This window comes from Pelmatolapia mariae, linkage group LG13 (genome assembly GCF_036321145.2).
Source record: "Pelmatolapia mariae isolate MD_Pm_ZW linkage group LG13, Pm_UMD_F_2, whole genome shotgun sequence".
NCBI lineage: Eukaryota > Metazoa > Chordata > Actinopteri > Cichliformes > Cichlidae > Pelmatolapia > Pelmatolapia mariae.
In genome coordinates, this window is record NC_086238.1 from 7,739,022 (window position 1) to 7,753,792 (window position 14,771).

At 41.5% G+C, this 14,771-nt stretch overlaps 1 protein-coding gene across 7 annotated transcripts in view; it reads right to left on the minus strand.

The window, feature by feature from the left end:
• The window catches only part of ebf3b (EBF transcription factor 3b), a 66,279-nt gene extending 51,945 nt beyond the window's left edge, over positions 1-14,334 (minus strand). For all 7 annotated transcript variants that reach the window (XM_063491692.1, XM_063491689.1, XM_063491691.1 and 4 more), the window contains exons 1-6: positions 13,633-14,334; positions 13,187-13,343; positions 12,823-12,886; positions 12,486-12,541; positions 10,524-10,597; positions 8,787-8,855 (exon numbers count right to left, since the gene is read on the minus strand). In XM_063491692.1, the coding sequence (XP_063347762.1) occupies positions 8,787-8,855; positions 10,524-10,597; positions 12,486-12,541; positions 12,823-12,886; positions 13,187-13,343; positions 13,633-13,763 (551 nt within the window). In that variant the 5' untranslated portion in view covers positions 13,764-14,334. The remainder of the gene's footprint in view (positions 1-8,786; positions 8,856-10,523; positions 10,598-12,485; positions 12,542-12,822; positions 12,887-13,186; positions 13,344-13,632) is intronic.
• Between the last annotated feature and the right edge of the window lie 437 nt (positions 14,335-14,771).

Consider the following 14,771-nt stretch of genomic DNA (forward strand, 5'->3'; position numbering starts at 1 on the left):
CCAGCAGCGAGGGAGCACTGCTGCACCAGGCAGCTCGGGTTTACCGTCGCCTCCGACCTGGCTGGCCCCGGGGCTTGCATTAGTCCCCAGCCCAGCCTCCCTAGGACAAACAAACAACCACCACTTACACAGTCAGACGAGCAGTGAGGCAGGGAGAGCTGGTGCCACCAGCACTGTGTGGAGGGGAACCTGACCCAATTGGATTTGCTTTATCACCCCATATAATGACTCCCAGACTGGCCTGTTCCAGTGGTCGAAAATAAAAGATTACAAAAAATATCTGCCTGCCTGCCATTCTGAGTTTGGCCCAAAATGGGCAGCTCCCCCAAAACAGATGGGGAGGCATCTCAAAAATGTTCTCTGCCTCTGGGGACATGTGGTTTTCCCCATCATTATATAACTGTAAACTCCTGGATGTCAGAGATTGGGGATAATAACTTTCAGATGTTGGCAGCCTGGGCCAAAGCTGGGACCTGCTGGATGGGAACAGTTATTTGGCAGAGAAGAGGAAGTCCGAGAGATTAGGACTAAGATGTGACAGGGAGGAAAGTGGATCTGGATGGAGCTCAATAGGTCCTGTTAGTCTGTTCCAGTGTGTTCGGTGTTGTATTGGGTCCTAATGATGACCGTGTGGAAGGCAGGGGCCCAGCGTGTGTGTGCGGGTGGGATAGAGAATGAGACATGAATTAATATCAAACCGCAGGAAATCATGTCATCGTGTTAACACGCTGAAATCAAGCTCAAGCGATCCACCACTTTTAGCATTCCATTTCAATTTTCTGAAAGATTTGATATGACAGTTTTAGCACTCCCCACTGCAGTGCAGATGTGCCACTAATTCAGAAACAGACACACCTCCTTCAATAAATGAGTCCTTATAGAAGTGTCATCCTGTTAAACCAATTTTATTGGTTTGTCTCACATGAGCAGGAGAGGATCATTGTTCACTGCAGACGTGGTTGCCGGTTGCTGGCATGGTCAAGGTTTGGTCACTTAAACTCGCACTCCTCTAATGAAATGAAACATCTCTTCATATATTTTTTTTAATATATTCCAGCTGGTCGCTGCATGGTAGAAAGAACAGCCCTGTTTTTCTTCTTTTTAAAATTTTTTCCCCCCCTTTACTTTAAAGTATCGATCGCAGTGCTGAACAAGCAGAGGAGTGTTTTTTATTGTAAATCAATACTGATCGATCTGCAGCCTGGGTGTTGAATATGGATCAATATCACACCAGGCTGTGGAGGAGATCTGATTTCAATTGGCAAGAGAAGCCCACAGCAGGTTTCCATCAAGCGGTAATTCAAGACATGGGAACATAAGTCAGATGGATTGATATAGACTAGCCAGGACCTTTCTTGCCACTGAACCAGCACAAGGAAATTTCTGTCATATATCATTAACGCAGTTGGGGCAGGCAGTAAAAAAAAGATGGGGAGCAGAGTACCTCAATGACCCTCAATGAAGAGCTTTGGTCAAACACTAAAAAAATATGCCATTATTACTGTGAACTTTATGATTTTTATAAAGAAAACCCAGAATAGAAAAACAACTGAAACAGTAAAAGCTGAATATCTACTCTCTGTGCACACACACACCACAGTGTGGTCATATTCTGCAGAACTCCTGGTACTGATTATGCAGAGGTCAAGCTGAGATTCATACTGTAAGCTGTTATTAATTTACTGAACAAATGTCCTGCAGAAAAATCTTGTGCATGGTGAAATGTTTTTAGTACACTTATCACAGGGTCAATCTTTATTAAACCTGCACATTTGTTTAATTTACCACAGAAATGAGACACAAAATATCATTTAACAGCACACGTGTGCTGCAGAGGAGCATCGAGCATGTGTGTATGTTAAAAAGCTGGTCACCTGGTTCATTCATCACTTGTTTGTGATTCCTGAACAGAGAGGCACTGTTCCAAATGACAGCATTGTAAAACAATAAAAACAGAGCTATAGTTAGAAATAACTTGTCACTTTTAATAAATGACACTGGTTCAGGGTTCTTTCTCTGGGGCTTCTCCTCCGATACATCCCTGGCACCCCTGGGGCCAACAGAGCAGCCAGCAGACCAGCTCGTTTCCCCGAGGTAACTGATGACCCTATCCCTGAATTCCCCCATCTTTGTCCTGTGACCTCACACCAGCGGGAGCAGGACCATGTCCGATGAAATCTTCAGACTGCTTCCCATCCTAATCTAGCCTGTGTCACACTACAAATTGCTACATTCAGAAAATGGAAAAAGATTGCGGCGGTGGTGGTGGAGGGAGGGACTGACAGAGGTAGGGAAAAAAGGAAGGATGGGCAGGGAGGGGGAGCAGAGGAGTGTGCATCGACAACCAGTCCCCTAAGAAAAATACTTGAGGAAAGAACGACTCGGGAGATCCCAACATGGAATCACATCTCAGCGAACATATTGATCTGATTTACAAAACCTCCACTCTAATGCGAAACAAATGGCGTGGGCGTGAACTGGTACTTAACCATAAAACCCCAGCATTACTCCGTCTCCGATGAAATACCACATATATCCCTCACCAGGGCCTAATGTGCTGTTTTACGGCCAGATACGACTGAGGTTGACCCAACAGTTTGTTTGACAATTAGGGGAAACCTAATAAGGATTGAATGGGAGTAAGAACATGCCAAGAGAAAGAAAGGAGACTCTTTTTCAACTGAAAAAATAGCACAAAAAAGGAAAAAGAAAAAAAGAAACACACACATAGGTCTGAGTGACCTAAATGTGATTCACAGAATCGGGAGCTGTTCGACAAAGATCTTGCGTCATTAATGCTTTAAGGAACCAAACAACATCATCACAACAGCTACAAAGTTTAATTATAAAGGAGAACTGCTAAATATTTGAGAAAGAGTGGCATGTTTTATTTACCTCAGATTTAATTTCAATAATGTAGGATTTTCACCACGGTGGCTTATTGCAGCAGTGTGTCGGGGAACAGTGAATAAATCTCGATAGAGTGTTTTCGCTCATAATATCAAAATAAATGATTGCTCCGCAGCTGGACATGAAAACTATGTAAAAACAAGTCGGCGAATAAAGATGGCAAACTTTAACAACATATAAAGACATACACCAAAAGGAAAAAAACAAGTGAATAAATAAATATAAAATCTTTGATAACCTTTTCTTACTCCTCTTCGGCTTGTGTGCGTGTGTGTGTGTGTGTGTGTGTGTGTGTGTGTGTGTGTGTGTGTGTGTGTGTGTGTGTGTGTGTGTGTGTAACTGTGTGTATACAAGGTCCAGTGTTGCTTTTGGCCCAGCATTCATCCCATCACCCCAGCTCTGGCCTTGTTTCTGTCAGCAGTGAACCAGGGGAGTAAAAAGTGGAGGGGGTGGGTGGTTCGGGCAGCTAGAAAAGGAGAGAGGAAGAGAAGGAAAGAGGAAAAGAGAAGGGGGTGGGGTTGGAGGGGGGGAGGGGTTGTCTCAATGGACAGATGGACTGCTCTTTCTCAACACATGTGGAACCATGTTTCGTCTTTCACTGCCGTCAAGCTGGAGCCGAATCCGTCGCTCTGTTGGCCCGCGCCACTTTCGTACTGCACACCTCTCTCTTTAGCACAGCACACACACACACGCAAGTGTGTGCACACACTCAGAGATGCAGGTACACACACAAAACACATGCACACACGCCACACAAACATCTCCGTCTTTCTCTGCACACATGTTAAAGTCATCACCCCTGCTCAGCGCTAGTAAAACACAACACCCCCGGCTTCTCTGCTGTTGTCAAGTCTTGCCATTAGCTGATGCCACTGGGGAATCCTACCCTAGTGAGGTGGGTCTCCCTCGGGAACGTCAGGCACCACGTTACATTCAGCCGCCACTCATGTGAACCCAAACATGTGAGCATAATTTGGAAAATATCATTTATACTGTGCGTCTTTGTACGTGTCTTGACATTTACAAACTGCGATAAAACCGACATGAGGGAGGAGGGAATAGAAAACAGGGCGAGAATAATTTGAGGTAATGTTTTGCTTAGTGAACAGTATTACCCAATCCTGGATGTTGGAGCACTGGGAAGGAGGTTCTGGCTCTGGGGCTGCAGAGAGGGTCTGGGTTTCATTTCTCGGCAAGTGCAAGCCAAAGGAGAGCTGCCAAGTACAGCTTTCACTCTCAACACTTCCTGCTCTTCCTACTCTGGCTCGGGAGGAGACAGGCTTCACTCAAACATCACGTCGACTTAGGCAGGGGTGGCCAGTTTATTCTCCCATTTCTCAATGGGCGTGAAAAACTCACATCTGTCACACGAATTACACCAAACACAGCCATAAATCCAACAGCAAGATGGATATTTTATTAAGCCGCAAATAATAAGACATTTGCAGGTGTTTGCATGCGTGTGTAAATATAATAACAGAGCATTTCCTATACATGTTAACAGCTTTAAATGACTCACTGTAAAATCTAAAGATCCCACAGCTCAGTGGTATAATGTTAAAAAGAGAAAAAAAAAAAAAGTAACACCTGCAGCAATCAACTCTAAATCAAAACAACAGTGACCCTATCCACTGCATCATTTTCATTATGGATGGTGGGATGGTGTTAGATTAACACTACCTACCGAGTGCCATCTTAATTGCCCCTCTGCAGATGCAGTGAAAACATGTCATTTAGGCACTTCATAAACAGACTTCTCTTTGCAGGTTATCAAGTCAGCCGCTCAGTGAAAACACACCCTCTTTTCCAATGCTGATGTGCAATTAAAATGGTTTTAGAAATCCTCTTTGACAGTCCAGGGCTTAGCCAAAAATGTAAATGACATTAAAGGAGACAATGAATTTAATTTTGTTTAATGTCCCCTTTCGCTGATTCTCATTTACATCACATTTCCACATAAAGGGCTGACCTTATAAATACTGGCATTTGTTCAGCTTTTGGAGGTAATCACGGTTTTGCACAAACCAGATGGGAGCGCACAAATTTTCCGATTTGTTTCTTAGAAGGCCGAGGGAACCACATGCGAGACGTTCTAAGGCTGCGGTCTTTTGTTTCTGGTAAACAACTTGACAACAAGTCAAGTGCACTCTGGGAAATGACCTCGTAGGTGTTCCACAAATGAACGATAACGCAAAGTCATTTAGAAAATACAGGCTCACTAATGAGGGACATAACAGAAAGCTAAGCAAAATCTACATTAGGCAAAAATTTAATTGCATTAACACACGAACAGGTGCGGTGAGGCCTTTATAAATGAGCTAAATGAATAAAAGCCTCCCACAGCACAACCATGTGTGCTGACCAAAAAAAGAGAGAGAGAGAAAGAAAGAGACAAGGGGAAAAATAAGGGGAAAAAACAAGTCAATGTCATGAATTATTCAGTGGCTGGGCTGCACTCCAAAGGTCAGTGCTCTTTGACCTTTGTGACAGGAAGTGAAAGGGAGGGCCATAGCCGCTGGAATAAATGGAGCTGACATGTTTAGATATGGTCCAGAATCTGTTTGTGAATGGCAGCGTAAACTCACACACCTTAAAAAAATTCAAATTCATACACACTCTTAACACATTTGCCGCGTGTCTGTTTCAATGCTACTTGCATAAATTGCTCGAGATCCCTGTGTAAAATGTGACCTTTGAACCCTGACAGTCAGAATGAGTCATTTTCTCTCCTCTTTCAACAACATGTGCCGTCTTATTACAAAATCCATGTGTAAGCCGGAACAATGTATCTAATCTTTCACACAAGAGAGGACAAAGTCAATATGCAAGAGAGTGAAGGCAGATACCCAACCAGAGGAGTCACCGTAAATTGAGTTATGTTTGGCTATATGTGTACTGTAAATGGGAAAACCATCTAATCAGATATTGGGTGCCTCATCACTATATTTCTAAAGACTTAAATTACCAGTTAAATCAGCCTACACTCCCACTTACTTTAAAGGACCATTAACTTATAAATGTGACAACTGTAGCACTGCTGGATTTATAAATGAGACATAGCAAAGTGTACAGCTATGTGATCATAGCAACAATGCTACAATTAGTGGCTATTTCCTTTATTTAACAAGCACGGACTGACTTACTTTTTTTTTTTAGTTTCTGGTTTGATGTCTGAAGAAAGGAAAAAGAGTGCTCATGCTCTTAACAGTGAATCGACTTTTTTGTAGAGCAAAATATGAACTGACTTTTGCAAAAGACACTGAAACTTTAGTAGCACATATAAACCCACCCAAATGCAGCAAAAATAGGGCCTTTCTTCATCCAAAAATGAATATGAATTATGCAAGGGCATCAAATGTAAGTGCTGAAATATTTAAAGACCAAGCAGTGCTGAAACTTTGTGACAGCTGTTGGGCCTATATCTAACCAACTTTTTTTTTTTTAAAGAGAATCCTTCCTCTTCAAAAATCTGAGTGAAAATCTGTATCAAAACTCTGAGAGAAAATAGGGTAAACAGATGTCTGGCTTGACCGCAGGAAAATAGGACACATTTGGAATGATAAGTTTCCCAAACTCCGTTGGATATGCCAGATCCATGGGAATGCCAGTTAATGTCTTGCTAGATGCCAGCTAGCTGTGTGCGCTTTCCCCTCTTACCATCTGGGAAAATGTTACAGAGAATGAACGCCATCAATGATTCACTCCAAATCTGTTTCTTAAGGTTCGGCCATGCTACTGTTTCTCTGGGAAATGTGGCAGTGCTAGCTGGTTTTCATACTGTAATTGTAGACAGATGAGACGTGCCTGATTCAACAATCAAACCTCTCCTCTAGGTTTATGTCACTCAACTATGTTCTACTCAATTGGAAATAATCAGTTTCTGCCAGCAGCGACCGCAGCACAGGTGCCTGTAATGATGTGCATGAGAAAATGACAGATGTAACAGAAATGGCTGTAAAACATGGAAGCTTTAACAGAAAAGCTTACCCATATGCACAGCGGGAAAAGTCAAGTAATTGCAGTAAATAATCTTACATAGCAAGCCTACAGTGTGCTCTGGCCGTGTCCGTAACTCTTGCTAAACCCTGCAACCTTTCACAAGCACCCCTCTCTGCGAGCCTCCTTCAGTCACTGGGAACCTGTGTGGGTCTGTTAGGGTGAGCTGACGGGCTCATAGTTACGACATGGAGACAATGGGAGGGTCTAATGAGGAACATATGCTTTTGTGTTTCAACAGAGCTGCTCATTGTGCAAGGAAAGGGATACTCTACTCCTATTCAGACTCGTCACAATGAAAATCCGAGCCCTCCCTGAGCCAGTTGAGCTTACAATATCCATCCGCTTCTTTTTTCCCTGTTCTTTTTTTCCCACCCCTCTTCTTGACTTTAATTCTCCATGCATTCATTTTGCTTATTGTACTTAAGTTACATGTTTTGTCCCGCAGATTGAAGAACAATGGCGTGCGAAACTCTAAACAGTAAAAGGCAGCAGAGCAGCACAAAGCAAACATGAAAGCGGCGGAAATCAGGAGACGTAGACGTCTCAAGTTATATGTTAATGTTTGCACTATCGCTGTCACTATTGTAAGGAACAAATGCACCTGACTAATGAATTAAGAAATCCTTGCAATCTGGCGAGAAAAAAAAAAGTAAAAAGCTATACTCTTACGATGCCCTAAAAAAACCCTCAGTAGTTTTCTTGTACTTGCACTGAGATACATTCAGCCACAGCAACAGCATGAACGACATACAAGCAGCACGCGTGTGTATTTGAGGATGTGCATGCGTGTGTGTGGGTGTCTGTCTGTCTGCGTTTGTGTCCTTGTCTGAGTGTGCATCTGCGTTTATCTACATGTGTGTCTTTGTGAGCTTGACTTCAGACAGCAGTAGCTCTGGTAATCCATCCAGGCTCCCAGGGCAGCCAGCTCCTACTTCCTGATGCATGAGAAGCCGCTGGAGTGGAGTGGCAGCAACAACTGCTCAGCCCTATTTGATTACTAATAAGAGAGTTGTCCCCTCTGTCAGATACCAGGCATTCTCCACTAAGCAAACAGTGATTCCAGCTAGTCAAACATTAGCATTGCTGTCTCTCCCTACTACGTGGTGAGAGTTACATTGAGATCGACGCTCAAACTACACCCCCTACCTCACCTCTATAGCCACCGAACACACATAAACACACACGCGCACACACCCTCGTACCGCCAACCTAAACATATTCACATTGACCAAGACCTATAGTTTCACAGTGTGAGGAAAAATGTCAACGCCTGGAAGAAGGCCATTTATTCTCCCACTTTATAAAGTGATGAAGGTAATATAAAAGTGGCAGATAACTAGCCTGAAGGTGCAGAACAAAACAGCAGACATAAAATGTTTATCCCTCCTAAAACAAAGCTTTAATGGCACCTAGCTCACAGCTAACTTGAACGAAGGAAACAGTCAATGAAAAACAACTACTGACAGTGTAAGCATCACTGTCATAAACAAAGAAAGGAAGCCAGCCAAATAAATGCGAAGTTGCTTAAGCTAATTAGGTGTATTCCCAGCATGATCCTCTAGTGATTGAACCACCTGTGACTGAACAAACCCTATCCAGGTGGTGACCGCCCCTCAGTGCACAGGTACTTGGGAAAGACGCCCCTCAGCCACTCACACAGAGTCACCCACAGTTCCCACACTGTGGGCTGTAAGATGCAAGTCAGCCCAACTGGGCCGTCTGGTACAGCGGGAGGGGACTAATTTGTTCACTAGCTCATCCGTGTGCCTGCTCATCCACTCAGTCACTCATGCATTTAGTCAGTCTGACGCTCACTCATTCACTTACTCATTCCCTGTTCGTAAACACAGAAAAGGAAAAAGCTGCACACGGCCTACCTGTCAATGATCACTGGGTCTGAGGGAGTCTCGTTCCTGTTTCCACAGCTTTTCTTGTCACAGCATCGGCTACAAAAACATAGAAAAGTGTGTTACAGGGCAAGCGATACTTTGCACAATAAATACAAATAAATAAATAATGCACCAAAAAAAAATCCATGCATGTATTACGCGTATCTGAGTGCTTTTGATATGGGGGGTAAAAATTACCATGAGATTTCCTTCACTCAATCTATCCTTTCCATTGATGCTGATGGCTGATAAAAATGGTGAAAACAACATGTTGTGTTGTTTGGCTTAGTCTTGGAGGGGAGGGGAGTGGGGATTGGGCCAGGAGGCAGGGGAGTCACTTTTCACAGCTTCAGCTTTTGTTTACCTCTAATTGCCAAGCTGCTATTTCTGAGGGAGATGCAAGGTGCCACCCTCAACCAATATTTCTGCGGGGCATTTATCAATTATGGCCTCAAAAGCACTAATCTATCTTCCACCACATGTTTCAACCATCTCCTCCCTAAGCCTATAGCTAGCTGCCTTTCACTTCTTTGATTGGGACTGGAATCAAAAAAACAGCAAAAATAAACAAATACATCATCCCAGCTTCCATTTGAAATGAAAACATATAAACATATGTGAATAAGATTGATTTATGCCATATGGTGCAGAAAGGGAAAACAAAGATTTTGTGCAAAGCTACTGTCAGTCAAGCACACGCTATTTAAATATCCCTGATTTACATGACTTTCTAGAAGCAATAATAAAAAAGTGTTTTATGGCTGCAAAGTACTGAGAAAAAATATATAATTCAAAAACTAGTTTATTACACGGCTAAAAAAATATGCTTTAATTAGATAATATATCAAAAGAATATTCTCATTATGTATATCTTCTTATGTGATAATAGGCAGCAGTTCTAGTAGTTGTTTTATTCAGCAGCAAAATGCACTTCCCTTTGGAAAAAAAAAATATATTACCTCTCGAGCACGACCATATTCAATGTGTCACAAATAAGTGATGGATGCTTGTATAAATTGAGCGTGAGTGATGAGTTTATGCATGGAAAAAGACAAATCATTCTCAGCTCTCATGCTGCACTTGCTCTCAACCAGTAACTTGAACAATGCACCGGTGCAACAAAGGAGCGGTTAACCGACAGTATCCGAATTCAATGTTCACAAAGCTCATGCTGAGCTCAACAATAACAACAAAAGGCGTTTTTCCTTTTAGTATCAATGACACCGCTGAATAGCAGCGCAATATGAGTGGAGATTTATGTGGTTAAATGACACTAAAAGGCTTGCTGATCATTGTTGACAGGTGGGATCAACCGAGAATTGAGTACAAAACAAAAAAAGATGCATAGCATGCAGCATTAATGCATAACAGAAGACACATTGTCCCTGGCATGCTGATATATAATTCTTAAAATATAAAAACAAACTAAAAGATTAAAAAAAACAAAACTTATGTACTTTGTCACTGAGTGTTTATTACACATTCAGTTCCCCTTCACTGGAAAAGACAGTTCATTTTCACTGTCATATTCATATCAAAGTTGAATCACATCATATCAAAGTTAGAAATGACAGCAGCTCTCTCTCTCGCTCTGTGGCTGCTGAAGGACCACAGGACAGTTTTGGCTCGCTGCATCACATCATGAGTGTCAAAACTTATTGAAGGGGAGGGAATTACTTTTTGCTTGTATCTGCAAAATGGACAGAGCAGGAAAATAACGCTTACCTGCACATAATTTCATGAGTAAGAAGAACTCTGCACATTTCTGGATTCTTGTCTTGACCCTCATAAACTATGGCCTTTGAAACAAAATGAGATGGAAATAAAGTGAAAACACAGCCGTCGTTTTCAACACACACATCAAGAAAACTCTTGAACTGGCAAATAATTAGGCTATTGTTTAACAAAATAAATCAGGGCATGAACACACGTGATGTTAGAGCAACACAATATAACAGATGAGAGCAAATACTGAATAGGAAATATGGTTCAAATAATCCCAGCATTCCCCTGTGCTGTAAATTATACTGATTTATATAAACATAAATTACTGTCTAAATTTAACTATTAAAAAAATGCACAAATATCAACTGCTTCTACATTTCTGTGGCAGCAATAGTAAAAATTTATATAAAAATAAAAGTAGCAATGCATATATTTAATAATAATCATAAACTGTATTTTTTATTAATCTGGATAATATGTGGCACAGACAGACAGAGGAAGAGAAAGAGAGAGAGGGGGGGAGACAGAGGGATTTTCATAAGGAGAGATCCAATAGAAGTGTCATCAATATGCTTATAATCTGGGGATATTTGGGGGAAAGTGTTAATGGGCAATCTGTTGTTTATTTTGAGCCGCTAACAATGATCTTTCTGTGGATAAAAAGCGGTGTCTGGCGGTACGGTTGAGTAATTTTTGAGCATTGGCTGAAACAGATGGCGTGGAGCTATCAGTTCTGCCGCTCTTCTCTCCCTCCCTCGATCCCTCCCTCCTTCTACCATTTCTAAGGATAGACACTTTACTCCCTCGTACGCTGAACCGGCACCGAGTGTAAATGCAAAGCAAAGCAACAAATTATAAAGAAAATATTGCACATAATACCAAAAAATCTACATATATATATATATAATAAATAAACCTGATAGGTTGCATTTAATTTTTACGTTCTGTTTGCCTAGAATTAAATTTGTATTTTTTTGCCCCTGACTCTCTTTATGCCAACAGGAAAGAATGACTTTGAAAAAGTGACATATCTGAACCAGGTCGCATCACTCTCTCTCGCTTCTAAAAGCTGTCCTACTTGACCTGCTGTGTTTTTTTCCTCCCCTCTCTTCTTTTTTTCGGGGGAACCAGGCGATTATCTATATTGGTTTGATTTATGTGGCTATTTGCAGCTGTAGAAACAGAAATCCATAAATTGCTTGTTCTGCGTCATTGACTCGGATCATTCGCACAGGAATGTTGTCTGTGACCAGTGGTCCAGGCTTCACGGCTCTATTCAGGAGGCTCTAGCTAAATCCTCTGTTTAATAATAAAACACGATATGGAGAGACGAAAGCGTGGCGTCTAATTTTATTTCCCCTAATCGTAATTAAGTTCGGTAATCTAAAAAAAAAAATACTCATAAACATTTTTGAGGGTTTATTTTTACGCTATGAAAGCCATTCACGTGTTTACACCTGAGCAGATTTTTTTAAATGTCTATTTTTATAAATATAACATTTAAAGAAATTTTTAAAAAAATATGTTTAGACCGTCACCTCTGACTCTTTGCAGGGAAAGTCAAATCGGATCATATGGAGCAGAGGTAGTGTTTAAATTTTAATGCTGGACAAACTGAACCTACAAAAAAAAAAGACTCAACTCTGGCGAAGAGAAATTGACTTTAGGGTCTTGCAATATGATATGGTCAAACGTAAACAGTCAAAATGGAAGCTGTCTCTTCTGATTACATCTGTAATTTCATTTTTATTTTGTGCTACAACTGCATTTTGCAAGCAGATTTTTTTTTCTTTTTTTTAGAAAACCGAGAAGTGTGTGAATGTATCTCAGGGGTGACGATTTGCACGCCATGTTAAGATTTTGTTTGGCTTTTTTTAATATTTTTTTCCCCCCACTTGTGAACCGTGGATGCGAGGCAAGTTTGCAATGTGCGCAGAAACAAGTGTAACAGCAGCAGCTTACCTGCTTCGTCATGGAATCGATTAACCGTATGTAAAGATCCTGTTCTGTTCTGACGCCTGGGGAGAGAAAAAGAGGAGCACTTTTACATTTTGAGGAATTGTGGGTAATGAATTTATGAAAATAAATAATAATAAAGCCCTTAAAAAAAGAGAAAAAAGTTGAACTTTTCATTAAAATCTAAGAGTTCAGACAGTGATTATAATTTTATAATAATATTATTATTATTATTATAATTATTATAATTATTATTATTATTACGTGTGGTTTTACGCACACAGACAAACTCACTGATAGATTTTCACATGTTTGTAAAAATATTAAAGACAGTTTCACTCACCGTTGCTGTACAATAACTGTAGTTTGTAATGTATCCCATTGTTAGTTTTTTCACTGGTTGGTTCCTGCAGAAAACAACAGTTTGTGAAAATCAGCAATCAGGAAAACAACTGCCCATCAGCACCACATGTCTATGCGTTTAAAAATAAATTCAGAGTTTTGGTGCTAAAGAAGAGAAACGGCTTTAGATGCTAAAATGACCCTCTGTCATCAAGGAATTGAATTTTTCTTTTTTTCTTTTTAAAGAAAATCAATATTACACGTGACTTCCCCTTAGTAACCCATTGCCCATTTCTGAGTACATAATTTCGATACATGTGCTGATTATGTACAGAGGTGCATGTATTCTAAAATACACCGCTTACTTTTTCTTTCTCCACAAAGTCCACAAAAGCTGTCCTTTCGATCTCCACGGGCTGACCCTGTCTGTCATACAGCGCCAGGACGAAATGGAAAAAATTGGATTTTCTGAGGTTGGAAGGGGGCTGCTTTTCATAATGTGCCCGTGCCAAGCCGACACCGCTGCGGGGAGAAAACAAGAGACCATCTCGGTTAAGCACCGGACACCGGGGATACTAGATGATGGAGAAGCTGATGGAAACATTGGAGATGCAGAAGCACGCTTGAGTACGGGGGAGATTTCTTGATTTGTCACAATAATGGGTAATCTGATGTAATGAAAGAAGGGAAAGCCGAAGGGGGGGCATTTATTGGGAGACCGTAATTGATACAGAGTATTCAGGGGATTGAGGGGTCGATATGATGAGGAGGGAATGCGTGAGAAAAATCAGATGCTTTTTGGCATGCGTACCTTTGGGCGGCTGTGTTTGCATCCACCACCCCAGCTGTGTGCATCCAGGAGCGGACCGAGTTCAGTCCACCCAGCGGTTCCTCCTTCATCGTCGTCCCACCCCGCGGTATAGTTTCCTGAATCCCAAACATTTAGGACAATTTGCGTGAAAAAGAGCCTCCTGCGAAATTAGGCAAATAAACGTCCAAGCGTGTTATCCTTCAGGGTTTTTTTTTTTCACGGGATAAGTAGCGAGAGCCGATTCAGACTTGCGAGGGAAAACCCGGTCCACAGGTCTTGCCTCCCTCTTCAGTCCGTCCGATGTGAACAATTCTCAAAGTGCTGTACTTAGTTAGAGCGGTATCCACAGACTGGAAAAGTGAATTGTTCAATAGACAAGATTTTTTTGTGTTGCTATTGTTCCTCTGTTTTTTTTTCTTTTTCTTTTTTTTTTTGTGCTATTCACAGAAAAATCGATGGCAGTTGTTTGTGTTTGTGGGTGATGCTGCTCTCAAAGTGCCCACATCCCTGAAGCACCGCATCCAAAACCTTCAGGACTTCTTGTTGAATAAAAAACCCACTCCTGAAAAGGTGCTGCTGCTTCTCCACAAGACAAACACAGGCAAAGGCTGATCACCAGTGGAGGTGTTCCTAGTACACAGGAGAGGTGGATAAGGGGCCCTTTCGCGTCGTGCAGGATGGATGGGAACATGCAAAACTAAGCCCTCTTTCCCCGAGGACTGAAATCTTTCCCGGGAGCCAAAACTCTAAACCCACGGGAGAGGCGCTGTCAGAATATGACGCTGAAGGGGCGTGGTTTTGACCATATATGGAGCTCTGACGGTTCCTGTCAGGCAGTGGCGCTCCACTGTACGGGTACAGCCCTATAGTGCAGCAGCTTGAGAACACTCATTCGCTCCACTTTTCCTCTTGCTTAGGCCCTATATGTGGTGAGTTTGATTTTTTTAATGATATGGAAAATTCAACCGGGTGTAACCATCACACATAATGAGGAGGAAAATAATAATAATAATAAAATAATCATAATAATAATACATAACAATTACTCGGAATTCATTGCTTATTATTTTTAGCTGGCCTACCGATTGCAATTTCCGTGATTAGTTTTATTATAATGGATTAAAATTAATAGCATTTGA